The sequence below is a fragment of the Gorilla gorilla genome, chromosome 22 (genome assembly GCF_029281585.2).
Source record: "Gorilla gorilla gorilla isolate KB3781 chromosome 22, NHGRI_mGorGor1-v2.1_pri, whole genome shotgun sequence".
In the NCBI taxonomy this organism is placed as follows: Eukaryota; Metazoa; Chordata; class Mammalia; order Primates; family Hominidae; genus Gorilla; species Gorilla gorilla.
Window position 1 is genome coordinate 7,809,447 of NC_073246.2, and position 26,865 is coordinate 7,836,311.

At 41.0% G+C, this 26,865-nt stretch overlaps 1 protein-coding gene across 1 annotated transcript in view; it reads right to left on the reverse strand.

Moving 5' to 3' along the window:
* Positions 1 to 2,000: 2,000 nt before the first annotated feature.
* LOC134756446 (histone-lysine N-methyltransferase 2C-like) overlaps positions 2,001 to 26,865 on the reverse strand; it is a 441,494-nt gene continuing 416,629 nt past the window's right edge. The window contains 8 exon segments of the mRNA XM_063702528.1: positions 2,001 to 2,054; positions 2,221 to 2,561; positions 8,664 to 8,783; positions 10,850 to 10,978; positions 24,196 to 24,408; positions 25,682 to 25,726; positions 25,729 to 25,746; positions 26,252 to 26,361. Coding sequence (XP_063558598.1) covers positions 2,001 to 2,054; positions 2,221 to 2,561; positions 8,664 to 8,783; positions 10,850 to 10,978; positions 24,196 to 24,408; positions 25,682 to 25,726; positions 25,729 to 25,746; positions 26,252 to 26,361 — 1,030 coding nt within the window.

Below are 26,865 nucleotides of genomic sequence, written 5' to 3' on the forward strand. Positions count from 1 at the left end.
ACACCATGGAATACTATGCAGCCATAAAAAATGATGAGTTCATGTCCTTTGTAGGGACATGGATGAAACTGGAAATCATTCTTAGTAAACTATCGCAAGAACAAAAAACCAAACACTGCATATTCTCACTCATAGGTGGGAACTGAACAATGAGAACACATGGACTCAGGAAGGGGAACATCACACTCTGGGGACTGTTGTGGGGTGGGGGGAGGGGGGAGGGATAGCATTGGGAGATATACCTAATGCTAGATGACGAGTTAGTGGGTGCAGCGCACCAGCATGTCACATGTATACATATGTAACTAACCTGCACATTGTGCACATGTACCCTAAAACTTAAAGTATAATAAAAAAAAAAATACTGTTCTGCCATACATACAGATACTCATTAAAGATGAGGGAGAAGGGCATGGGGTGGGGGAGAATGTACCAAAACCAAAGACCACAGGATAATAACCTCAGAGCAGAGACTATCTCTCCAGTTATTTTTTCTTTTGTATGTAATGGAGAGGATTCTTATTATTTACTCTGATGAAGAAGTTTACATCAAGTGTTCAGCTTCCTTTGTGGGTTACAGAGAATAACCAGAGGGCTCAGTTATGCTCTCTGAATAACTATGTTTGCTTAGTGTTTTCTAGACAATATTAAATTTCACTAAAATAGACAAGGTTGATAGGACTTGGGGGGATAACTCATTGACTCAAGCTATCATTTTATAGGATTGTGAGAAAACAAATAGATGTACATTTAAAATACACTCATATTCTCGCTAGAAGAGAGGATTTTGAATATTCTTACATCAAAGACATGGTAAATGTTTAAGGCAATGGATATGCTAATTACCATGATTTGATCATTATGCAATGTAAAATGTACTGAAACATCACATTGTACCTCATAAATATGTACAATTTATTATGTGTGAATTAAAATTTTGAGTATAAGAAAAAATAAACTTCAATTATAAGAAAACAACCCAACTTTTAAAAAATGGGCAAAATATGTGAACAGATACTTCACTAATAGAGATTTGCAACTGGCAAATAAGCAAATGAAAAACTGGTCATCATCACTAGCTATTAGAGAAATGCAGATTAAAACTACAATAAGAAGCAATGCTGCCCGTCCAGACGCATTGTTTTGACCATTTCCAACTTGCCCCGGCCCTTCCCGGGGTATCGCTGGGGACCCTACGCCGACGTCCCCCCTCCGCCCGCGCCCCAAGGGCCGACTGGGCAAATTGGGAGACCCGCCCCGCGGGGCGACCCAACTTTTCGGAACAGACCCCCACCGCCCACCCCCGCAGACCCCCGGACCCCCGCTCCCGGCGGAGATTCAGGGAACCCCGCACCCCAAGCCCTTCTAAATCGTGCAGTGTGAGTGTGACGGCCAAGAGCGGATGCAGCCCGGGATCGCCCGCACCTTCCCGTGGGTGGAAGCGCAGGAGCCGGCTGGGGAGGCGGCGCCCTAGAGGAGCGGCTAGAAAGCTGACACGGGGAACTGAGGTCAGCCTGGGGAGGGGACAAGACAACGAGAGCCGGGCGCCTCGGGGGCGGCGCGGGAGCCTCCGCAGGACCGGGCGGGTGCCCCGGCTGGCGCGGGCGGGGGACGCGCCCCCTTTACCTGCGGCTCCGGCTCCTCGGTCATTTCCTCATGCGGCGGCGGCCAGGACTGAGCTGACACCACTCAGGCCGGCCGGGTTTGAATGAGGAGGAGCGGGCGCGGAGAGGAGGGGGCGGGGAGGGCGGGGAGGGCCGAGGGAGGGAGGGAGGCGTCGCGGAGTTTTTCTCGGCCTTTTGTGCGGACACCTCCCGGATTCCGCGCCCGCACCCGGCCCCCCAAAAGACATGGGGAGCCGAGGGCGAGGGGTGCAGCCATCCGCCGAGGCGCCTAGTGCCTTCGCGCCTCCAAGACCCCCGCCCCAACAAAAAAGGAGCGTCCCTCACCCCTACCCCCGCCCGGAGGATTTAGGGCCTGGGCTCACCTCGGGCGCGGAGCTAAGTGTAGGCGCCAGGGGTCCCTAGAGCCGCCAGGGCGCAGCGAGTCCGGCGCTGGGTGACCGTTGGGTCAGAAAGTGTTGAGGTAGCAGCTGTTGCGCCCTCCCTTGGCCCCGCCGCTCGGAGACGCCCCGCCCCCTGCCTTGAACGGCCGCGCCGGCCCCGCCCCCTGCCTTGAACGGCCGCGCCGGCCCCGCCCCGGCCCCGCCCCAGCGCCCACGTGACTAGCATAGGCGCGCCCCTGCTCCTCCCGCCGCCGCAGACTCCGCCTCCGGGACGCGAGCGAGCGGCGAGCGCGCGCACTACCAGTTCTTGCTCGGCGACTCCTGCGCACGCGCGCGCCGTGCCACCCTCCCCGCACCCCGTGCCCCGCACCCCTCCTCCCGCCATCCGGCTTAACCTGGCGGGCGCGCGCCGCGGCAGTAGCCGTGACAGGTACCCGGCGGGGGGGTGGGGTTGGCCCGCGAGGGTGTGCGTAGGCACAGACCCGGGTCCTGTCCCCGCCGCCCCCTCCTCTGCAAGGTGTGCCTGGGCGAGGGGAGGGGCCCGCGGCCCGAACCCCTGGGTCACCCCCGAATTACAAACAAAAACCTTAAAGCCATTGCTCGCGGGTTAGAAGGCAGCTGTGCGTGCTCAGGAAAAGAAGCCACGCACAAGAGACCGCACGCATCGTGGATACAGTGACACGAAACACCCAAAATCTCTTTTGAAAGGGAAACCAGGCACAGTGGCTCATGCTTATTATCCCGGCACTTTCGGGGGCCAAGGCGCTCACCTAAACCCGAGAGTTCAAGACCAGCCTGGGCAATATGGCGAAACCCTGTCTCTAAGAAAAATATAAAAATTAGCTAGGCATAGGGCTGGGCACGGTGGCTCACGCCTGTAATCCCAGCACTTTGGAGGCCGAGGCGGGCGGATCACGAGGTCAGGAGTTCCAGACCATCCTGGCTAACACAGTGAAACCTTGTCTCTACTAAAAATACAAAAAAAAATTAGCCGGGCGTGGTGGCAGGTGCCTGTAGTCCTAGCTACTTGGGAGGTTGAGGCAGGAGAATGGCATGAATCAGGGAGCGGAGGCTGCAGTGAGCCGAGATTGCGCCACTGCATTCCAGCCTGGGGGACAGAGTGAGACTCCGTCTCAAAAAAAAAAAAATTAGCTGGGCATGGTGGCTGGCACCCATGGTCCCAGCTACTCAGGAGGCTGAGGTGGAAGGATCTCTTGATCCCGAGGAGGTCAAGGCTGCAGTGAGCCCAGATGGCATCACCGCACTCCAGCCTGGGCCACAGACCTTGTCTCAAAAAAAAAAGAGAAAGTGGGGAAGAAAATGTAATACAAATTAATATACCAACAGCAATTAGTGAGTACTTTTTCCATGGAGCTGGGAGAGAGAATAAATGTTTGTAAAATTAAAATGTTCTACGCTAGAAATCAACTTTCCTTCTATGCTTTCTTTACTTCACCCCTTATAGCTACTTAGTAAATCTCACAAATCCTATCCTTCTAATGTCTCTGAAATGTATGTACCCTTTCCTTTCTATTCTCACCACCCATGTTTCTTTGTTTCCTTCTGGCCTGTGTAATAATCTCATAATCGCACCTCCTGTACCTGCCTTCTTTCTAGTCCAGAATACGTTTTCCTAAATTCCACCAATAACCATCCTGCTACTGCTTTGTGTGAAATTCTCCAAAAAAATATTTTACTTTTCCAAAATAAGTCAGGCTCCCTCTCTTAGGATACAAAACCACACCATGGTCCCAGCCAATCTTTCAGCCTGATTCACTCAGTATATATTTATTGACCTCTCCTTTCTCCCAAGCACTTGGCTAGATAGTAATTAAAGAGTGTGGCGCAAAACAAATTGGATTCCTCCCCTCATGGAGCTTGTATTTTAACAGGAAGCACAGACATTAAATAAATTAAAACACACAAAAAAAGACAAGCATATAATTACAGTATGTATCCTAGAGAAATATCACTCATGCAGAAAGCATACACAAGGATGCAGCACTGTTTCCAATAGCGAAAAGCTAGAAACAACCTACATGTTCTCCAAAAGAAAATTGCCACATAAACTATACCATATCCAAATTATCCAAATTTTAGAATATAGACAACAGGTTGGGCGCGGTGGCTCACACCTGTAATCCCAGCACTTTGGGAAGCCGAGGCAGGTGGATCACGAGGTCAGGAGTTCAAGACCAGCCTGGCCAACATGGTGAAACCCCGTCTCCTCTAAAAATACAACAAAATCAGCTGGGCGCTGTGGCAGGCGCCTGTAATCCCAGCTACTGAGGAGACTGAGGCAGGAGAATCGCTTGAACCCTGGAGGCAGAGGTTGCAGTGAGCCAAGATCGTGCCACTGCACTCTAGCCTGGGTGACAGAGCAAGATTCCATCTCAGAAAAAAAAAAAATAGAATATAGACAACAGGCCAGGTGCAGTGGCTCATGCCTGTAATCTCAGTACTTTGGGAGGCAGAGGTGGTCTGATCACCTGAGGTCAGGCGTTTGAGACCAGCCTGGCCAACATGGCGAAACCCCGTCTCTACTAAAAATGCAAAAATTAGCCGTGCGTAGTGGCGTGCACCTGTAATCCCAGGTACTTGGGAGGCTGAGGCAGGAGAATCACTTGAACCCAGCAGGCAGAGGTTGCAGTGAGCCGAGATCATGCCACTGGGCAACAGAGCGAGACTCCCTCTCAAAAAAAAATACACACTGTGAATAAAATGTTTACTAGTTCCATATCCTGCTTTTGGATAAACATTTGATACACCATTCTATACTTACTCCTCTCTTTGCTCTATTCTGAATGCCTGCACCCCTCCCCGCCACCCAATCCCCCAACGTATATGCCATATATATAAGCATCAACCTGTAACCACCCTAATTGGCCCCAAGGTCACTCAAAATGCCACCTCCTTCAGTTACTCTCTCCTTTGTTCAATGCCTCCTTTATAACACTGTCTGCATTATGCCTAGCCCTGGGTAAGTTATTTCTTTTACCACCTGAATAGTGGGGAGGTTCTTCCAAGGGAAGACCAGTTTCCTCCATGCTGTGGAACGGTCAACACACAGTAGGTGCTCCAATATTTAGCTGTTCCAATATGTAGCTGTTCTGTGCTCCTTGGGTTTTTGTTTGTTTGTTTGTTTGTTAGTTTGAGACAATGTCTCACTCTGTCGCCCAGGCTGGAGTGCAGTGGCATGATCTCAGCTCACTGCAACCTCTGGGGTTCAAGTGATTCTCCTGCCGGAGCCTCCTGAGTAGCTGGGATTACAGGCGTGCACCAGCACACCTGGCTGATATTTGAATTTTTAGTAGAGATGGGGTTTCACCATTTTGGTCTCCAACTCCTGACCTCAAGTGATCTGCCCGCCTCCCAAAGTGCTGAGATTGATTACAGGTGTGAGCCACTGCTCCTGGCCTCCCTGGATTCTTTTTTTTTTTTTTTTTTGAGACAGTGTTTCACTCTTGTTGCCCAGGCTGGAGTGCAATGGCGCAATCTTGGCTCACTGCGACGTCTGTCTCCCCGGTTCAAGCGATTCTCCTGCCTCAGCCTCCCTAGTAGCTAGGATTACAGGCACCTGCCACCACACCCAGCTGAATTTTTGTATTTTTAGTAGAGATGGGGTTTCACTATGTTGGCCAGGCTGGGCTCGAACTCAGGTGATGCACCCGCCTCAGCCTCCCAAAGTGCTAGGATTACTGGCATGACACACCTCACCCGGCTCCTGGATTCTTTAATACACTCGTTTTTTTCCTCTTTCATGTGACATGTACCTAATAAGCACCCACTATGTACACCAGGCATTGTTCTATGTGCTGGAGATGCCGCAGGGAACCAAATAGATCAAAATGCCTATCCTCATGGAGTTAACATTTGATATTATAGTGTGTTAGATATTATAATAAGTACTATGGAGAGAAATACAAGGGGCAAAGGGGCTACAGAGTGGAGGGGTGGTGAGGGAAATGTTAAATAGATTGGCCCTGAAAGGCTTCATCATAGACACATCTAAATAAAGATCTGAAGGGGGTGACAGTGGCAGCCACAAGGAGTTCTAGGGGAAGAGCATTCCAGGTTCAGGGACAGGCAAGCGAAGTCCTTGAAGCAAAGTGCACCCAGTGTTTCAAAGAACAGCAAGGAGGCCAGCATGGCATTGTGGCTGGCGTGGAGACAAGCCAGGAAATTAGGATAGGGATGGTGCATCTCGATTGCACGGATCTTTCTGGCCATGGTAAAGATTTTGAATTTCATTCTGAATGGTCCTGAGAGCTCTGAATAATCTGAGCAAAATGGCCGGGCTCGGTTAGTAAGTGGTGTATTCAATGGGTTCACACAATCAAGAGCACTCCTAAAATAGTAACACAGGGTCTCTCTCCTTTGCTGAAATCACTCAGATATTTAAATGTATCTCTATTTCAGGTTACTTCTACAACCATAACAGTAATAATAATAATAGTAAGAAGAGGGCTGAGCGCAGAGGCTGGCTCATGCTTGTAATCCAAGCACCTTGGGAGGCCAAGGCCGGCAGATTGCTTGAGTCCAAGAGTTCGAGACCAGCCTGGACAACATGGCGAAACCCTGTCTCTACAAAATACAAAAATTATTACAAAATTAGCCAGGAGTGGTGGCAGGCACCTGTAATCCCAGCTACTCAAGAGTCTGAGGCAGGAGATCACTTGAACCCAGGAGGTGAAGGTTACAGTGAGCCAAGATCATGCCATTGCACTCCAGCCTGGGCAAAAAGAGTGAAACTGTCTTAAATAAAATGAAATGAAATGAAATGAAATGAAATGAAATGAAATGAAATAAAATAAAATAAAAATTTGGCGGGCTTGGTGGCACGCGCCTTTAATCCCAGCTACTCAGGAGGCTGAGATGGGAAGATAATTTGAGCCCAAGGGGTCGAGGCTGCAGTGAGCAGTGTTCGTGCCACTGCACTCCAGCCTGGCTGACAGTCTCAAAAAATAAAATAAATAAAATAAGAAGAACAGGGAGGAGAAGAGGAGGGATAAGAAGGGGAAAAACAGGCCAGGCTCGGTGGGAAGCCAGCACTTTGGGAGGCAGAGGCAGGAGGATCACATGAGGTCAGGAATTCCAGACTAGCCTGGCCAACATGGTGAAACCCTGTCTCTACTAAAAGTACAAAAATTAGCCGGGCATGGTGGTATGTGTCTGTAATCCCAGCTACTTGGGAGACTGAGGCAGAAGAATCGCTTGAACCCCGGAGGCAGAAGTTGCAGTAAGCAGAGATGGAGCCACTGCACTCCAGCCCGGGCAACAGAGACTCTGCCTCAAAATAATAATAATAATAAAAGGGGAAAAACAAAATGATTTACTGCACCCCCACTATGTACCACTCTCAGCTCCAAAGCTGATTTATATTATGGTGTTACTTAGTTCTCCTGATAACCTTCATGCTTAAATCCATTTGCAGATGAGGAAACTGGGGCCTGATGTTAACTTTCTGACTTAATTCTCTTACTTGAAGATCTACAACTAGAAGAAAGTGGGATTCTAGCCCAGATCCAATGCCAAAAGCCATGCTGACTCATACCATTCTTTTCTGTCTTAAGTGGTTGACCTTGGCCTTAGGAAAACAGAATAATAACAATCACTGATTGGGCATTGACTCTGGGGCAAGCACGCCATCCTCCATTTTGAGATCCCCCGGCAGAGTTGGAATCCAAGTCTCCCAGAATACAAAGTGGCACCTAGGAGCGGTGACCCCCACAGCAGGTCAGGGCTGAGCTCTTGAAAATGGCTCTCTGGCTTCAAATCAAAACTCGATTCCCCAGCTGTGCCACCTTGGGGCTTCCTTTGAACTCTCTTTGACTCCATTTTCCCCATTTTACAGATGGGGATAACAGAACTCCCTAACGGCCAGGCGCAGTGGCTCCCGTTTGTAATCCCAGCACTTTGGGAGGCTGAGGCAGGAGGATCGCTTGAGCACAGGAGTTCTAGGCCAGCCTGGGCAACAAAGTGAGACCCTGTCTTTGCAAAAAGCCTAAAAATTAGCTAGGCATGGTGGTTGTGTGCCTGTGGTCTCCAGCTACGTCAGAGGCTGAGGACAGAATTGCCTGAGCTCAGGAGTGCAAGGCTGCAGTGCAGGCCAACCTGGGTGACATAGTGAGACCCTAAGATAGACAGATAGATAGATAGATAGATACATACATACATACATACATACATACATACATACATACATACATAGATAAAAATTGAGATGCACTGTCACTTGAGAATTTCAAATTATGTGATAAGTATCTAAGGCAGTCAAAGAAAGGCTTTGGAGATGACCAGAAAGTACCTTATGTAACTAAGTTATTAAGTCCCTAAACCATTTATATTTAAATATAGAAAATATATTTAATAACTTGATACAGGAAAAAAGAGCTTGTCAAAAAATCTCAAAAGAATAAAGTCTATTGGATTTAAACCATTTCCTTATAGAACCTGATTGCTGTATTACAGATATGAACTCTATATGCACTCAAATCCTTTCATCAATAAAAGGCAATAAGACTCTTATTGAGTAACAATAAGAGGCAATAAGGTTCTTATCGACTGTAACATTATTTAGGATAGTTCTTTCCAATAGAAATATCAGGATCAAGGGGTTACATAAAAAAAAAAAAATTTTTTTAAGTCAGTACTATACCATCATCTCTGCAAGGTAACTGCTCAGAAACAGAGCCTGAGGAATCTTTTCTGATCACAGATCTTTTGGTTTTCCCTTGCCCAGTTCGACTTCTTTGCCGCACCATAAATCCACCAATACCTATCCAAAAAAGAAATTGGGTAAACTGATAAATAATTTCTCCCTACGTTTCCACAGTACACAGGATAAAAATGCTTTATCTTGAATAGTAAGTCATTTTCCAAAATTAAATCTGTGCTAGTCTAAATAAATAACCTGAGTTTTAGGTAAAATAGAAGTTAAAAGCAACTAAAAAAAAAAAAAGGCAAAGCCACTGTTATCACTTATCAAACAGAATACAAAAAGACCTGTGTGCACTTCCTCTTCTAAACAGTATCAGTGTAAATATCAAACACTAAATTACGCTGGCTTATCAATTTGACAAATATTAGTGTCTCATACATCACATAACAGTCATGCACTGCAAAATGATGTTGGTAAACAAAGGGCTGCATGTTAAGGCAGTGGTCCCATAAGATTATAATGGAGCTGAAAAATTCCCACCACATACAGACATCACCATAGTTATAACACCGTAGCACAATTACTTTATTTTTTAAAATGAATTTAGCGTACCATACAGCCTAAGTGTGTAGTAAGCTATACCATCTAGGTTTGTGGAAGTGCACTCTATGATGTTCACACAAGGATGAAAATGCCTAATGATGTATTTCTCTGAACTTAAGTGATGGATGACTGTGTCTGTATATTAACCGGCTAACTGGTACATTAGCTGGAGGACAGAAGACACGAACTACCTAGATGACACAAATATTCTTTGACTGATATGATTTCAGGGGGACGGTGTCTGGTACTCCAACGTATGAGGGCATTTATACATGGGACACATAGAGCCCTGTGGTTAAGAGCATGGAATCTGGAGTCAGATTATGTAATTCTGCTTACTCACTAAATACTTCTCAATGCCTCAATTCTTTCACTGGTTAAAAATGGGGGTAAGGCAAAGCAGCTTCTCATACATATGTTAAAAGGACAAATAACATAAGCGAAGTGCTTAGAATAGAGGTCTGGTACACAGTCAACACTATAAGCTTTTGTGAAATGATATCGCTGTCTAGCAATATACTCTGTGACCTAATGGGTCCCTCAATTAGAGGGTTGACTTCCATGTGAGGCAGAGGAAAAGAAAACAGTAAATACAAGTTCCTGGAAGAAATCTGCAATGTCTAAAAAAGTACACTTATAAGCCTCATGATTAGGAAGAAATGAAATCATTTTCATAAAACGATTTAGAAGCAACTCATCTTAGGTCCTTATTATAGATATGACCTATTTAAAAGACAGGTTATCTTTTAAGGTCTCATGGAATACGAACGAAGTAAGAAAGTTCTTCCTTACATATCCAAAGGGATTTAGATCTTACCAATAAAATATAAGCAATAAGAAGCATAAAGATTGTATGAATCTAATTTAAAACCTCATTGGTAAACAAGATATTAATAAACTGGCTAAGGAAAGCCTACTCAACACGTGTGAAAAGCGGAAAATAATTTTTCTTAAATAAATACATAAAAGCCTACAACTTCTGTATTGTGACAATTTTAATAATTTTTTCCAATAAGGCAAATAAAACTGACAAGCAAGACCGCTTTTCTCTCCACTCCTGAGGCAGATAAGAAATGAGTGTTTAATCAGTCATGGTTTTTAACTAGACTATAAATTCTAGGAGCCATAATAACTCTGTCTTATTCCCCTTCACACTGTATACTTACTGGCACTCCTGCATAAACACTGAAGTAAGTTTTTTCAAAAAAAGATATTAGAAAGTGAATACTGAAAATTAAAAGCGTTACAGAAGTACACATCCAGAGGAACTATATAAATGGCCTTCAAAGCCCAAGTATGAACAAAAGCCAATCTAGTAAAGCATTTAATAAAATGGTTAACATTTGGGATAAGGCATTCAATAATGGTTCATTGTGAAGTATTCACATATTCAAAATAAAGAACTCTGGAGCTAAAAAGTCGTATTCAAATAGTTTAGTTCTTTAATTTATGTGCACATATTTTTGTTTAGACAGTTCTTAATCCTGAATATTTAATTTTAATTGAAGTCTTCAGTATTGCATTTTTCTTTAATTAACCAAGTGTTGATGATATTGAAATGTCTACCTCAGGCACTATACCTGGTCTGTATGGTTTCCTTTTTCTCTTTTTGACACCATCTGTTCCTTCCACTCCCTTAGTTTCATCATCCACAGCTTCCCGCTCAGGACTAGATTCTGATTTTCCATCACAATCCATAAGTTCTCCTTCTGGAAAAAAGTAAATATATACACAAAACTGGAAAAACCTATCAAATATATAATCCCTACATAACGGGGAATAAAAAGTAGGGTTGTTACTGAGCCATTTTAATTGTACATCCCTGTTGGTAGGGAAAGTATGAAAGGAGATAGAAGTAGCCCCAAATGGTTGTAGAAATTGTGCTGCTTAGTGCAGTGTTCCCATGAAATAAAACATAATCAGAGAAGGGGAACACAGAACTCAGAGTTCTGTTAAGTGCAATCCATTTGCACTTAACAAATTCACTTGTTTTTAATTATGTCTTCAGGTCCAGGTCTCTAGACTAGAACTCTCTTCTGAGCTTCAACCACAGCTATAATTGAATATTACCTAGTTACTGAAAACTGTATATCCAAAATGAACTATTAATTTAAAATAAACTTTCTCCTTTTTCCCATGTTACCTATCATCATTAAAAGGCATGGAAATGTAACCTGGAGAAGACAGAGGCCTGGAAGACCACCTTAATCATTCCTAATCTCTTTCCTCCTACAACCAAGACTCCTCAATACCTCTGAAATGCATTTTATCGCTCTCTACTACCATCTTAGTCCAACCTCAGATGACTCACTATTAATACAATATGCTCCTATCTAGTTCCCCACCTCAAAGCTTACCTCTCTCCAATCAATTCTTTAAATTACTGCATAAATGATCTTTCTATAAATATGTATCAATTTTCTGCTTAAAATCCTTTCATGTCTTCCCAAATGCCCTCAAAATAAACTTCAAATTGCAAGGCCCATTACAACAGTCTCTTGTAAACTTTCCAGCTTCATCTCACTCCCTCCAGTGAACTATACTCAGTTCTTTGAATGTATCAAGCTCTTTCTTCCACTATCTTCCCCAATTTCTGCCTTCTACCTAACTTATCTTTCAGGATTTATTCTAAACTTCACTGTATTAAAGAATTCCTGATATTTAGATAAGATTATGTCAAACAGTTTTATGCTTGCATGTATGAACGTCATGCTTCATTTTTATTGGTTCTTTAAAATCTGTGTCCCTGCTAGATTATATTCTCCATGAGAACAGGTACACAGATTTTCTTAGTAACAGATGTATTGTTAGTAGGATACCTAATACATGTTCAATAAATACTTCACTGAATGAGGTAAACGGAATGCTTAGAGAATGCTATTTTAGAGAATGCTATTTTAACACTGTGGTAATCAAACTTTTCCAAGTTATATATGCTTTACATTGTATTACAGGAAAAAGACATGTTTATCAAATACATTTTAAAATCAAGTTGTTAACTCCTTCAATATTCTCAGTATTAGAGATAACGTATTTCTGTAATGGCATGAACAGGGTATTTGTCTTTTCTTTTTTATTATATTTGGTCTATATTTGAGGCCAATTCCATAACAATCTGATAATGGCTATGGACTTATGACTAAACCATGAAAAGAAAAGTTTATAGACCAGGCACGGTGGCTCATGCCCATAATCCCAGCACTTTGGGAGGTCAAAGCAGGTGGATCACTTGAGGTCAGAAGTTCCGTACCAGCTTGACCAACATAGTGAGTCTCTACTAAAAATACAAAATTATCTGGGCGTGGTGGTACACGCCTAAAATCCCAGCTATTCAGGAGGCTGAGGCAGGAGAATTGCTTGAACCCGGGAGGCGGAGGTTTCAGTGAACTGAGATCGTGCCATTGCACTCCAGCCTGAGCAACAAGAGTGAAATTTCATCTCTCAAAAAAAAAAAAAAAAAAAAAAGCCGGGCGCGGTGGCTCATGCCTGTAATCCCAGCACTTTGGGAGGCCAAGGTGAGCAGATCACGAGGTCAGATCGAGACCATCCTGGCTAACGCGGTGAAACCCCGTCTCTACTAAAAATACAAAAAATTAGCCAGGTGAGGTGGCTGGTGCCTGTAGTCCCAGCAACGTGGGAGGCTGAGGCAGGAGTATGACGTGAACCCGGGAGGCAGAGCTTACAGTGAGCCGAGTTGGCACCATTGCACTCCAGCCTGGGTGACAGCGAGACTCTGTCTCAAAAAAAAAAAAAAAAAGAAAGAAAGAAAAGAAAAGAAAAGAAAAAATTACTGAAAAAAACAAACACCAAAGATGACAATACCAATTGTTTACCTTCAAATAAACCCACCTAAAAGTTAATGACAGGGAATTTTGGGTTAAGGTGGCAGACTAAATTCATACATTAAAATTACATTCTCCTGAAACCCTACTAAAAACACACTGAAATAATCTATTTTTAAAAGATAAAATCAAGCTGTGGCATGGTGGCATGCCTGTAATCCCAGCTATTTGGGAGGCTGAGGTGGGAGAAGAGAATTGCTTGAGCCCAGAAGGTTGAGGCTACAGTGAGTTATGATCACACTACTGCATTCCAGCCTGGACAACAGAGAAAGACCCAATCTCCTTAAAAAAAAAAAAAAAGACAATAGGAAAGGAGAAAAACAACTTAACAAAGGCAAATTCTCAGTTGAGAGCAGAAAGAACTGAAAAAAAGAATCCAGTTTATAACAATCCTCAGAAGGCTGAGAAACTAGGAAAACTGGCCACCTTTGGAAATAAGTGGGAGAAAACTGAAGCAACAAAAGATTTAATTATCTGCAGAAGTTATACTCCCTACACCTGCTTCCTAGGTTTACACACTGAGAAGCTGCTACTCTCATTTGTGGGATGCAGGATTCCTGGGTGACCTTAAACGGAACAACGGGATGAAGATCGAAAATAGGACCAAGAAAATATGGGCATACTAAGTGTGGACAACCCCATTCTGCTCCCGCTGCCGGACCCCACATTTCCCCACTGAATTCTCAGAAAGCTAGCAGCCAGATCTCTAGCCTCCAAGTATGAGGTTTGAAAAGACTGTTGTGGGGAACCTGATCAGTTCAAGAAGAACATCTAAAGATACTGAAACCAGAGGGTTCACCAAATGGTCAGCACAAATCACCCCACTAAACTTACAAATCGACAAGCACCACCACATACTCAAAGCTTTCTAATCAACTACTTAATTCCTTTTTTAAAAATAAAAATACTATCTATCCAGTCTCCATCTTTAGTTCTTCACTTTTAATCATGCATGTACCATAAAGATTATCTGACAATGGTCTATAACAAGCTTGTCCAACCTGCAGCCAAGATGCTTTAAATGCAGCCCAACACAAATTCATAAACTTTCATAAAACATTATGAGACTTTTTATGAGGTTTTTTTTTTTTTTAAAGCTCATCAGCTATCATTAGTGTATTTTACGTGTGGCCCAAGACAACGCTTCTTCCAATGTGGGCCATGGAAGCCAGAAGATCTGCAACACCCTTGATCTGTAACATAAAAGACAGAGACCTGAGAACATAAAAGACAATTTGGAATTAACAGACTAAGTAGGAAGTAAAGAAAATCTTCAAAAAGATTAAAATCCTCTGAGGGATAATATAAGATACCCTTGAGGCAAGAATAGGATGCTACAAAAGAAACATTCAAAGGGAGGAAAGAAAGCTCTTGAAATAACTGAAATAAAAACAAAACTCAGTAGAGGAAGATAAAATAAGGACATGATTGGAAAGAAGCAGAGAAAAACTGAGTATGTTTCACATCTGAAAAGCAGAATTCTGGAAAAAGAGAGGGAATTGTTATCAATAATATAGTTCAAGAACATCTCCTACCACTGAAGGATATAAGACAGCAGACTGAAAGAGACCACTCAGTGCCTAACAAAACAGATTTTAAATGTCAAAAATAGACAAAAACAGACGTTATCCTCATGAAATTTTAGAACACTGAGGACAAAGAATTTCCTAAAATCTTAAGAGCTTCCAAGAAAACACAGGTCACATAGAAAAAACCGAGTTCTTCATATACTAGAAACTAAAAGACGGTGGATCAATTGACTAAAAATGATAAATGAAAATGTATTTCCAACCTGGAAAAGATGAGTCAGGTAGGAAGGTAAAATAAAGACATTTTCAGAAGTATATAATGCTCAAAACTTACCTTCCACACATTCTCTGTCAGGGAGCTACGGAAGATACGTTCCACCCAAATTGAGGGAAGAAATAAAGGGAAATTCATGAAATTGCAGAAAACACATGTAACACAGGAGAAAACAGAAGATGATCTCCAGGATGATAAAGAGGAAATCCCCAAATTAATCATATGCAATGGTTTGTGGCCAAGGATAGCACTGGATCTAGTACAAAGACCACCTTTCACCTGAAACAATGCACACAAGGACAGTAAAAACCAAGAGAGCACTTTTATTGATGAGGTTCATAGTGACACCAGTAAGCATACATGTTGAGACAAATGGCATAAAGTAGCACATACAGTGCCCTAACACAAGTGGTATCACTGTAGCTAAAGTCTCTTCTGACCAACATCTTCACAAGGGCCTTCTGATTCCCACAGGCTGAAATAAAGAAAAAGACCGTTATCGGCCAGGCACGGAGGCTCATGCCTGTAATCCCAGCACTTTGGGAGGCTGAGGTGGGTGGATCACGAGGTCAGGAGATAGAGACCATCCTGGCTAACACGGTGAAAACCCATCTATACTAAAAATACAAAAAATTAGCCAGGCGTGGTGGCGGGTGCCTGTAGTCCCAGCTACTCCAGAGGCTGAGGCAAGAGAATGGCATGAACTTGGGAGGCAGAGCTTGCAGTGAGCCGAGATTGCGCCACTACACTCCAGCCTGGGCGACAAAGCAAGACTCCGTCAAAAGAAACGAAGAAAAGAGAAGAGAAGAGACGAGAAGAGGACAGAAAGAAAGACAGAAAGAAAAGAAAAGAAAAGAGAAAAAGACCATTATCACCCAAATATGAGAAATTCTCCCATATATACATACTTGTATCTAGATGACTAATCTCTGCAAAGTTATAAGAAAACACTGGTTCTTTCCAAGGAAGGGATGGCCAAAAGGTAGGCTAACTTAACATTGTTCACTCTTTTTAAGACTTTTGTATTTCTTGTATCATGCACAGGTATTGCCTATTCAAAAACAAACCTACAACAGGGAAAGACTGAAAGCTTTTCTTCAATATCTGCTACAAGGCAAGGATGCCTACTCTTAACACTTATATTCAACATAGTCCTAGCCAGAGCAATCACATAAGAAAAGGAAATAAAAGGCATCAGCAGAAAAAAGGGGGTAAAATTATCCCTGTGTGCAGATGACATGATCTTGTATGTAGAAACCCCTAAAAATTCCACAGTTACTAGAATAAATGAATTCAGTCAAGTAGCAGGATACAAAATCAATATACAAAAATCAGATGTATTTCTTTATACAAATAATGATCTGAAAAAAATCAAGAAAACATTTCCACTTAAAATAACATCAAAAAAATAAAACACTGAGGAACAAATTTAATGAAGGAAGTGAAAGCTTTATATACTAAACACTATAAAATACAGACAAAGTAAACTGAAGACACACAGCCGGGCATGGTGGCTCACGCCTGTAATCCCAGCACTTTGGGAGGCCAAGGCGGGTAGATCACCTGAAGTCAGGAGTCCAAGACCAGCCTGGCCAACATGGCGAAACCCTGTCTCTACTAAAAATACAAAAATTGGTCAGGCGGACGTGGTGGCAGGCACCTGTAATCCCAGCTACTTGGGGGGGCTGAGGCAGCAGAATTGCTTGAACCCAGGAGGAGGCGGAGGTTGCAGTGAGCTGAGATCACACCACTGCACTTCTGCCTGGGCAACAGAGTGTGACTCTGTCTCAAAAAACAGAAAAAAACTAAAGACACAAATAAATATAATGATATCCCCAAGTTTGTGGATTGGAAGAATATTGTTAAAATGTCCATACTATCCAAAGTGATCTACAGATTCAATGCAATCCCTATCAAATTTCCAAAGGCATTTTTCATAAAAATAGAAAACACAATTCTAAAATTTGTATTAAATCATAAAAGACGCTGAATAGCCAAAAGAATCTTGAGAAAGAAAAACAAAGTAGGAGGTATCACACTACCTGATTTCAACTTATATTACAAAGTGATAGTTATCAAAACAGTATGGTACTTGCATAAAAGCAGACACATGAATCAATGGAACTGAATACAGAGCCCAAAAATAAACCCAAGCATATATTATGAGCTAATTTTTGACAAGTCCAACAAGATACAATAGGGAAAAGATGGTGTCTTCAATAAGTAGTGGTAAGAAAACTAGATATCTATATGCAAAAGAATGAAACTGGACCTGATGCCTATCTTACACATCATACATAAAAAGCAACTCAAAATAGATTAAATACCTAACACCTGAAACCATAAACCTCCTTGAAGGAAATTTAGGAGAAAAATTTCTTCATATCCTCCTTGACAATGATTTTTTGGATATCCCATCAAAAGCTCAGGTAGCAAAAGCAAAAATAAGCAAGTGGGACTACATCAAGCAAATAAGCTTCTGCCTAGCAGTAAAAAAAAAAAACAAACCAGGGGTAAAAAGGTAGCACAGGGATTAGGGGAAAATATTGGCAAACCACACATCTGATAAGGGGTTAAAATCCAAAACATATAAAGAACTCACACAACTCAGTAGCAAAAAAAAAAAAAAAAAAAAAAAACCCAAATAACTGGATTTTAAAATAGGCAAGGACCTGAATAGCCATTTTTCCAAAGTCACACTAATGGTCAAATGGTATATGAAAAGATGCTCAACATCATAATCATGAGGAAAATGAAAATTAAAACCACAATAGATATCATCTCATGTCTCTTAGAATGACTATTATCAAAAAGGCAAAGACATAAGTGTTGGTGAGGATGTGTAGAAAACGAAACCTTTGTACATGGTTGATAGGAATGTAAATTAGTATAGCCATTATTGAAAACAGTATAGAGTTTCCTTAAAAAAAATACAACTACCATAAGATCCAACAATGCCTCTGTTGGGCATATATTCAAAGGTAATAAAATCAGCATCTGAGAGAGACATCTGCACTCCCACGTTCATGGCGGCATTACTTCCAATAGCCAAGATATGGAAACAAACTAAGTGTCCTGATGGACAATTTACTTACCCATTCAAGGACAGATGAATGGATAAAGAAATTGTGACGTTTGTATATACATATATTAAGTCCTCCCTTAATGTCATCAATAGGTTCTTGGGAACTGAGACGTTAAGCTAAATGAACATACAGCAGGTCCTCAAGTAACACTGTTTCCTTCAATCTAATTTTGGCATAATGCAAAATGAAAAAAAAAATCAGTTTTGTCATACTTTTTTTCCCCTCTTAACCACAGTTTCTAAGAACTTACTGATGACAATGAGGACTTTATACAATGGAATAGTTAGCTTTAAGAAAGGAGATACTGCCATTTGTGACAACATGGATGAACCGGGAGGAAAGTATACTAAATAAAGTAAGCCAGACACAGAAAAATACTGTATGATCTCACTTAATAAGCAGAATGGGAGGCAGCGGGGTGAGAAGCTGAACGTATAGAGAGTAGAATGGTGGTTTTTAAGGGTCTGGAGGTAGGGGATGGGTGGGATGGGCAGAAGTAGGTCGGAGGGTACAAATCTGCAGTTAGGTAAGATGAATAATTCTAGAGATCAAATTAATACACAGCATGAGAACCATAGTTAATAATATTGTGTATAGAAAATTTGCTGAAAGAGATTTTAGGTGTACACACACAGAAACTATGGAAGGTGAAGGATACAGACATTTGTTTGACCATAGTAATCATTTCACTATGTATACAAAGCATGTTGTATGCCTCAAATATGTATAATAAAAAAATGAAAAAAAACCAAAAAACTGTATCCTACCTTCCAAAAACAGTTTCAAATGCATTATGTCTTTGGATTTAGCAAGGAATTCACCTTTGCAGGCCCACTTACATACAACATTATAAATATACCAGGTGATACATTGTACTATTCACAGCAAAAGATTGAAAGAAAGCCGGGCACGGTGGCTCACACCTGTAATCCCAGCACTTTGGGAGGCCGAAGCAGGCAGATCACGAGGTCAGGAGATCGAGACCATCCTGACTAACATGGTGAAACCCCGTCTCTACTAAGAATACAAAAAAATTAGGCGGGCATGGTGGCGGGCGCCTGTAGTCCCAGCTACTCAGGAGGCTGAGGCAGGAGAATGGCGTGAACCCAGGAGGCGGAGCTTCCAGTGAGCGAAGATGGTGCCACTGCACTCCAGCCTGGGTGACAGAGCAAGACTCTGTCTCAAAAAAAAAAAAAAAAAAAAAAGATTGAAAGACACCCAAAGGTCTATCAACAGGGGAAAGAACAGGTAAATTAAATTGCTTATATTTCCATACAAAGGAACATTTGCAGCCATAAAAAAATGAAGGACAGTAAAAAGTAGTAAGACAAAAGGAATAAAATATATATATACACACACACACAAATATATATATATATATATACACACACATTTCCTTGTACATGCATAAAACACATCTGGAAGGTTACACGAGAAACCTCTGAGGTTTCTGGAGATGTAAACTGGGGGCATGAAGGCATGGGAAAGGGAGAGACTTCACTGTTTACCTTTTTATTATTTTCCAATTTTAAATCATTTGAATGTATAACTTGTCTAAAAATCAAATTTTAAAAGTTGAGGGAATTAACATTACAGAAAGTAACAAACCTCAAGGAAGCAGCCACCTTCACCAGATGGACAGTATACCTCACTCTTCCCACGCTCCAGTAGTTACTGAATGCCACTCCCCTCCCTCCATTCAGTCTGCCCCACCTGCTGGCCTTCTAGAGCCTCAGTGCAGTCCTATTCCCACACCTCCAAACACATCCATACACTGTGATGGTCGATCTGGGACCACCAGTTGAGAGGAAATGTGTTGTGTTTCCACTCTTGAGACAAACAGAGTGTTATTTTATTGAGGTTTGGGATTTTTTTCTTGCATTAACAGGGTTTCTAGATCCCAGTAGGTGAATGAGAAAGAAGTATGCTTTTATTGCATAAGGAATTTGTTTCTGATACACCAAAGTGATGATGTATGACTTTTCTTAAAGAAGTGGTTATTAGAAGAGTTAAAAATCAATAGAAACAAAAAGTCATAGGTATTGTTCCAATACTCCAGGAACATCACAATTTGGATTCTGTAGATGTGTGTAATATAATGTGTAATATTACATTCTGACAACCTCAAGTTGAAAACTGCACAGCCGAAGATCACTTATAGTCAGTAACACTTTTCAAACTTTAATTTTAAATTCATCAAGTCTCTCCCTAATATATCATACTTTTTAATAAAGGAAACTGTCAGATACGCTATAATACAGAGGAAAACGTTTATAATACAGAGGAAAATGAAGAGTATACTCTTTCATTATAATTTTTCCACAACTTCCAAAATGAAGAAAAAGACATGGAAACATTAAGTTCAGAGAATAATTGTGGCAGACAATTCCCTCCTCCTGAAAGTTCAATTACCCCAACACAGGCATAATTTCTTACTAACTCAAAAGGAACTGAATTCACATATAAAGACAAACGTGGGATTCTGTTGAGTTCTGTTGGACAGAGAACACAATTGCTCAAGCACTGGTTGGGCACTTGTATTCTAATAGCTCACGGTTACTGAGCACTCCATGTCTGGGAAGAGCCAGTGCTGGGTGCCTGGCAAGCATCCTTGCACCTCATCAGCACAACTATCCTATGGGCTCATCCTGGTTAACCTATTTTATAAATGAGAACACTAGCATCAGAGAAGTTAAAAAATTTGCCTAAAAACATCCAGAGTAGGTTTCATCGTTGCCCACTACTTTATAATGCTTTCCCAAGGGTACTGAGACGTTATCAAAACATGTTAGTGAAACAGTCTAAAACATAACAAATTTTAGGTTAATAAAAAATACCCAGAAAAGGGCAGCGTTATTAGAAATCTCAGCATAACGTAATAATAAGAACTTATGATGATTGTATTCTTTTCGTATTTTTTCTCCCATACAGGCATATGAAATACCATAAAACTTATTTTAGGGGTGTGTGTGTACATGTAGTTTCAGGATAATGTAGTAATCTAAAACATTTTTAATATGGCAAAGCGTGGCAATACTAAATTTTTAAAAAGGATTTTTATTTAGCAAACAGAAAGCAAAAATGTTGTCCAAGTAACATGCATTTATTTTATCCCTAGGAATGTACCTTTCCTTCTGCAAAGGATGTGAGATCCTGGCATGTAAATGAACATGAGGGACTAGTCATGAAAATACTGTATATTCAATTCCTTAAATTCTAAAATTGTCGTAGCATTTAACATCCAACACACTAACAATCTTTTTTCATATTCAATAAAAATAAGGACAAATTCAGTAAACTCAGATGGGCTATTTTATCACGTAAATTTTAAAAAAGCAAGGGCAATTTTTCAACTGATTTTCTTTTACCCTGATACGAGTCAATGAGAAAACATGAAATTGAAACATATCACCATTTCTCAGTGTTTACAAGTGGTAAGTCACAAGGAAAACCTTCCAAGGTCTTCTGTGTTGTTTTAAAAAGGTATTATAATCACATAATTTGGGAAACAATGTGTACTATTATCAAGAAACCTTTCATATTTTGTGAAATGGAGCACTTCCCAAATTTAAGAGACTATGGAAACCTTTTTCAGACATTTTTTAACATCCTCAGAAATGGAAATTCTTGTTAATGCTGATCTGATCAATTCCTCCAAGTATATGGACTACTTCTTTGCAAACTCCAAGCCCCCAAATCAAATTACCTGTTCAACTGTATCTGAAAATCAGTTACATACAAGCATCAGAAAGTGTTTCTCCCAGCAACATAGACCCAAAACACACTAAAAAACAAAAATTATCAAGAACATACAAAAGACATATCTTTTCATGTATTTATTTATTTTTTGAGATGGAGTCTCACTCTGTCACCAGGCTGGAGTGCAGTGGCTCGATCTTGGCTCACTGCAACCTCTGCCTCCTGGGTTCAAGCAATCCTCTGCCTCTGCCTCCCAAATAGCTGGGATTACAGGTGCCTGCCACCACGCCCAGCTAATTTTTGTATTTTTAGTAAAGACAAGGTTTCACCATGTTGGCCAGGATGGTCTTGATCTCCTGACCTCAGGTGATCCACCCACCTTGGCCTCCCAAAGTGCTGGGATTACAGGCATGAGCCACCGAGCCCAGCCACAAAAGACATGCCTTTTCAAAGCCACAATTACCTCTCACCTGGACCATTGTTTCTCACTGATCTACCTGTCATAACTCCTGCACCTAATCATCTACTTATATCATAGGAGAGTGTTCCTCTTAAAATATAAATAAGATCATGGTGTTCTTCTTTTCAGGAACATTCAATGGCCTCCTATTCCATTGCTATTAAGCAGAAACTACTGACACATCACCTTATGGTTGTGTGAGATATACTGAGCCGTCCTTCTTGTCCTTACATCTCTAATCTTCTCACCTTCTGACTGTCCCCTCTGCTCACTCTGTTGGTCTCCACAACACTCTTCAAACATGCTCAGCACACTCTCACCCAGAGCCTTTACACTGGCTTCCTCACTGTCTGGGATGCTCTTCTCTCAGGTAATCAAGTGGCTCACTCACTCACCTCTTTAAAATCTGTGCTCAAATACTGCTTTCTGTTCATATGGACCCTAAACACCTGTCTGTACTTCCAATTCCTTTTTTTTTTTTTTTTTTTTTTTTTGGAGACGGAGTCTTGCTCTGTTACCCACGCTGGAGTGCAGTGGTGCAATCTCGGCTCACTGTAAGCTCCGCCTCCCAGGTTCAAGCAATTCTCCTGCCTTGGCCTCCCAAGTAGCTGTGATTACAGGTGCATGCCACTGAGCCTGGCTAATTTTTGTATTTTTAGCAGAGAACGGGTTTCACCATGTTCGCCAGTCTGGTCTCGAACTCCTGACCTCAAGTGATCTACCTACCTTGGCCTCCCAAAGTGCTGAGATTACAGGCATAAGCCACTGTGCCTGGCCAGGCAATTCCTCTTTATCAAACTTAATTTTTACCATGGGACTTGCCAAACACATTATAATTAACTGATTTTTTTAAGAGTTGAGTTACCTAACATTAAAATATAAACTCTATGCAGAGAATTCTACCTGTTTTGTACACTGATATGATTTCCAACATCTGACATACAGTAGGTATTCAATAAATTCTATTGTCTCAAAGCCGGCTGCAGTGGCACATGCCTATAGTACCTGCTACTTGAGAGGCTGAGGCAGGAGGATCACTTGAGCCCAGGAGTTGGAAACCAGCCTGGGCAATGTAACAAGACAGTGCCCCTTAAAAAAAAAAAAAAACTATGAAATAAAATGTAATGGAACAGAAATAATTATCGCTTCAATTCTGAATCAGTTGAAAATAAATAACCACCCCAAAAATGAGGAAACCTACAGTAATCCTCTTTAATTCATATTGGATTTTAGGTTACTATTAAAATATTTTGCTATCTCAAGAATTCAGCAGGCTGAGCAGAGCAGATGGCTTGAGCCCAGGAGTTCAAGACCAGTCTTGGCAAAATGGCAAAACCCCATCTCTACAAAAAAATACAAAAATTAGCCAGGCGTGGTGGCCCGCATCCATGCTCCCAGCTACTCAGGAGGCTGAGGTAGGAGGGTCGCATGAACCCAGTAGGCAGAGGTTGTAGTAAGCCAAGATCATGCCACTGCACTCTAACCTGGGCAACAGAGCAAGACCCTGTCTCCCAACCAAAAAAAAAAAAAAAAAAAAAAAAGAATTCAGCTAGAAAAACCTTATATTTACTTTGATTAAGAAAATGTTTATAAACCAATACTTTATGATGCACACTGGTGAATATGAAGTTATACCTGAAGTAATATTAAATGACAGCTTTTCCATTTCTAGAATGTATGCATCAACTACCTTCACTTAAACATGGTATTATCCAAGCTCACAGTATCTGAGAAGGTTTGTGTCGTTATCTAGCAAACTAAAGTCAAGCCCTCTGTATTTCCCCACCTGTGATCTTCAAAGATATGGTGCTCCTTGAGATTTCTGTAAGGTAGGTCTGTTCTAAAACGTGTGAAAGGAAGAGAACCTGAAAAGGCAAGGTCTAAGAAGATCACTCATTTGGAGATGGCAAGGGTCACATCGAGGTTATCTAAGTCAGTGTGATTTACCCTTTGGTAAATCATACACATATTTCAAAAGTTACTTTATATGCTGTAATTCTTGCACACGTATTTCATGGAAAATAAATTAGTATTACCTCGACTATCATCCACATCACCATCCCTTGAATGTTCTGATTGGATGTCTGGAGGGGTCTGAAGGATGGCCACGCTATTCTGATTTATAATCTTCAATTTCAGTTTTGGTTTTGACAGTTTTATTCTTGGAACTGCAACTGTGAGGCTCTGTAACTGAGTCATCCCTGATTCAGTCAAACACACACCATCCTGGGTATAAGTCTTGAATGGGTCTAAAATTACAAAATCCCAAGAATACAAATTTAAACTTTCATTTTAAATTTGACTGATTACTGATTACTGATTACTGATACCCATGTCAAGGGAATGTGACTGTAGTTCTAGAAAGCAATTACGTATCTATGAAGTGCATGAATAATTAACTTCATGAAACCCAATAAAAACTAGGAAAAATAGGTCAAACTTCCTTGGATTATAGGCAGAAATGTTACATGTTTTTAAAAAAATGGTCTTCCTGGGCCGGGTGCGGGGGCTCATGCCTGTAATCCCAGCACTCTGGGAGGCCGAGGCGGCAGGCAGATCACGAGTCAGGAGATCGAGACCATCCTGGCTAACACAGTGAAACCCTGTCTCTTCTAAAAATACAAAAAATTAGCCGGGCGTGGTGGTGGGCACCTGTAATCCCAGCTATGCGGGAGGCTGAGGCAGGAGAATCGCTTGAACCCGGGAGGCGGAGGTTGCAGTGAGCCGAGATCGTGCCACTGCACTCCAGCCTGGGTGACAGGGTGAGACTCCGTCTCAAAAAAGTCTTCCTGGCATTTCTATTTTCATGTCCCAATAAAAAGAGTTAGAAACACTGCAAAGAAATGCAATGCTCAGCTAATCCACTATGAGCTTTTTCCTGGAAAAGATCAAAAGGCAGGGATCTATTTACACAAGAAAAGAGAGAATACTCCAGAAGCTCATCTGGAAAAATCAGAGTATCAACATAATTACTAATAGGGAGAAGTAATAAATAAGTACAAATCCTGCAGATTTAATTTTAAATGTACAAAACTGTTGTTCCTTAGAACAATTCCTGTACTATCCAAATGTTTTAGTATCAGGTGCTATTAAATACAAGTATTCAAAAGAATGACTGTTTAATAAGAATATCATATTAATCACCATACTAGGCTTATTAATTATTTTAAAAAATTAAGAGATTGAATTAATTCTAAAAGAAACCTGCTTGCTAACTAGGCGGTATTTTCTGCTAACTGATAATTAAGCACAGTAATATATCAATGAAACCAAAGTAAGTATGGCATTAATGGTTATTCTAAGAGCTGTTATTTTTGTTGCCAACTTGCTGAAATTTATAGGAATACTGCCCCAGTAAAGCTGGATGACATTTTGTATATCATTGTGGAAATGATTACCAACATTATGGAATTTGGATAGAACACCCATATGATTGAAGCAGATTTTACAAGTGGTAAGCCAATTATGTAAAAATTAAGCAAAGTAAATTAATTAAATTAAGTAAAGCATTTCAAATTTTACCTAGCTCTTTTACTTTTGTGACAATTTGTGCTACAAGTGAAGTCCACAGCAGTCTGAGGAAGGCACTGAAATGAAAAAAAAAATCCAGGTAATTCTTTTCAGAAAAGGTAAAGTGTATTTACACACTTATATATGATTAAATTTTCTGTTTCTATACTCATTTTATTAAAATAAATGTTTGAACACTAAAGTTAAAAGCACTTTTTAAAGCAACAACAAAACAAGAAGTGATGAAGGAAATACTCAAGTCATGGAGGAAAACCTGGCTAAGAAAGAATCAACACATTGGATTTTGACATATTGTCAATAACTACAAGATCATGTTCCTTGGAAGCAAAATTATAGTTTACATCTAAAGTATGTGCTTTTTATTGTTTCATGTAAATTGTTTTATAACAAGTTGTGATAAGTCATGTATAACCAACAATAATATTTTTCATAAAATACTTGTCAAAGTAAGTTTCACAAAGATAAAATAGAGTAGAGCTAAGCTAATTCATTGGTTATGGACAGTAAGGTGCAAATGAGTGGTACAAGAGTGCAGACTCACAGTTTAAATTATTCTCTTACCATTAGACGCAGGCATATAGGGTCTGCACATGTTACAATCAAAACCAATGTCTGCTACATTTTCCACTTCTTCCTCAGTATTTAAGTTCTGACCAACTGCATGCATCCATCTAAAAAGACCATATTTGTACATTTTTTTAAAAAAATGGAATATACTGAGAACTGCTACCTTTTAAACCTGTAACACTGAGTCTTCAAACTTAAAAGCCCTAAGCCTCACATGCTCCTCCTACCTTGCCCTTTTCTCCTAACTATCCCTATTAACAGAAAAACTTTCATAGAGCTAAGGAGGAAATAAAAAGGAATGAGAACAACTATTAGAGAGGAAGCAAAGCACATTACATAAGGAAGCTAATTATTTTATAATCATATATTAAATATTTCAAAGACAGCAAGGAAGCTAGTTAGGGCAAACACAAAGGTATTCAGAAAACTGCAAATGGCAGTGCTAGCATATATGGGCTCCAGACAATGCATCTAACTTGAAGTAGACATATCTCATGGAAAGCGATGTTGAATGGTAATTGGGAAATAAAGTAAAAAGTTGTCTTGCAATGGAACAGATAATTAGTAGCCAGAGTCCCAAGAATACTGTACTACTGATAAAATAATAC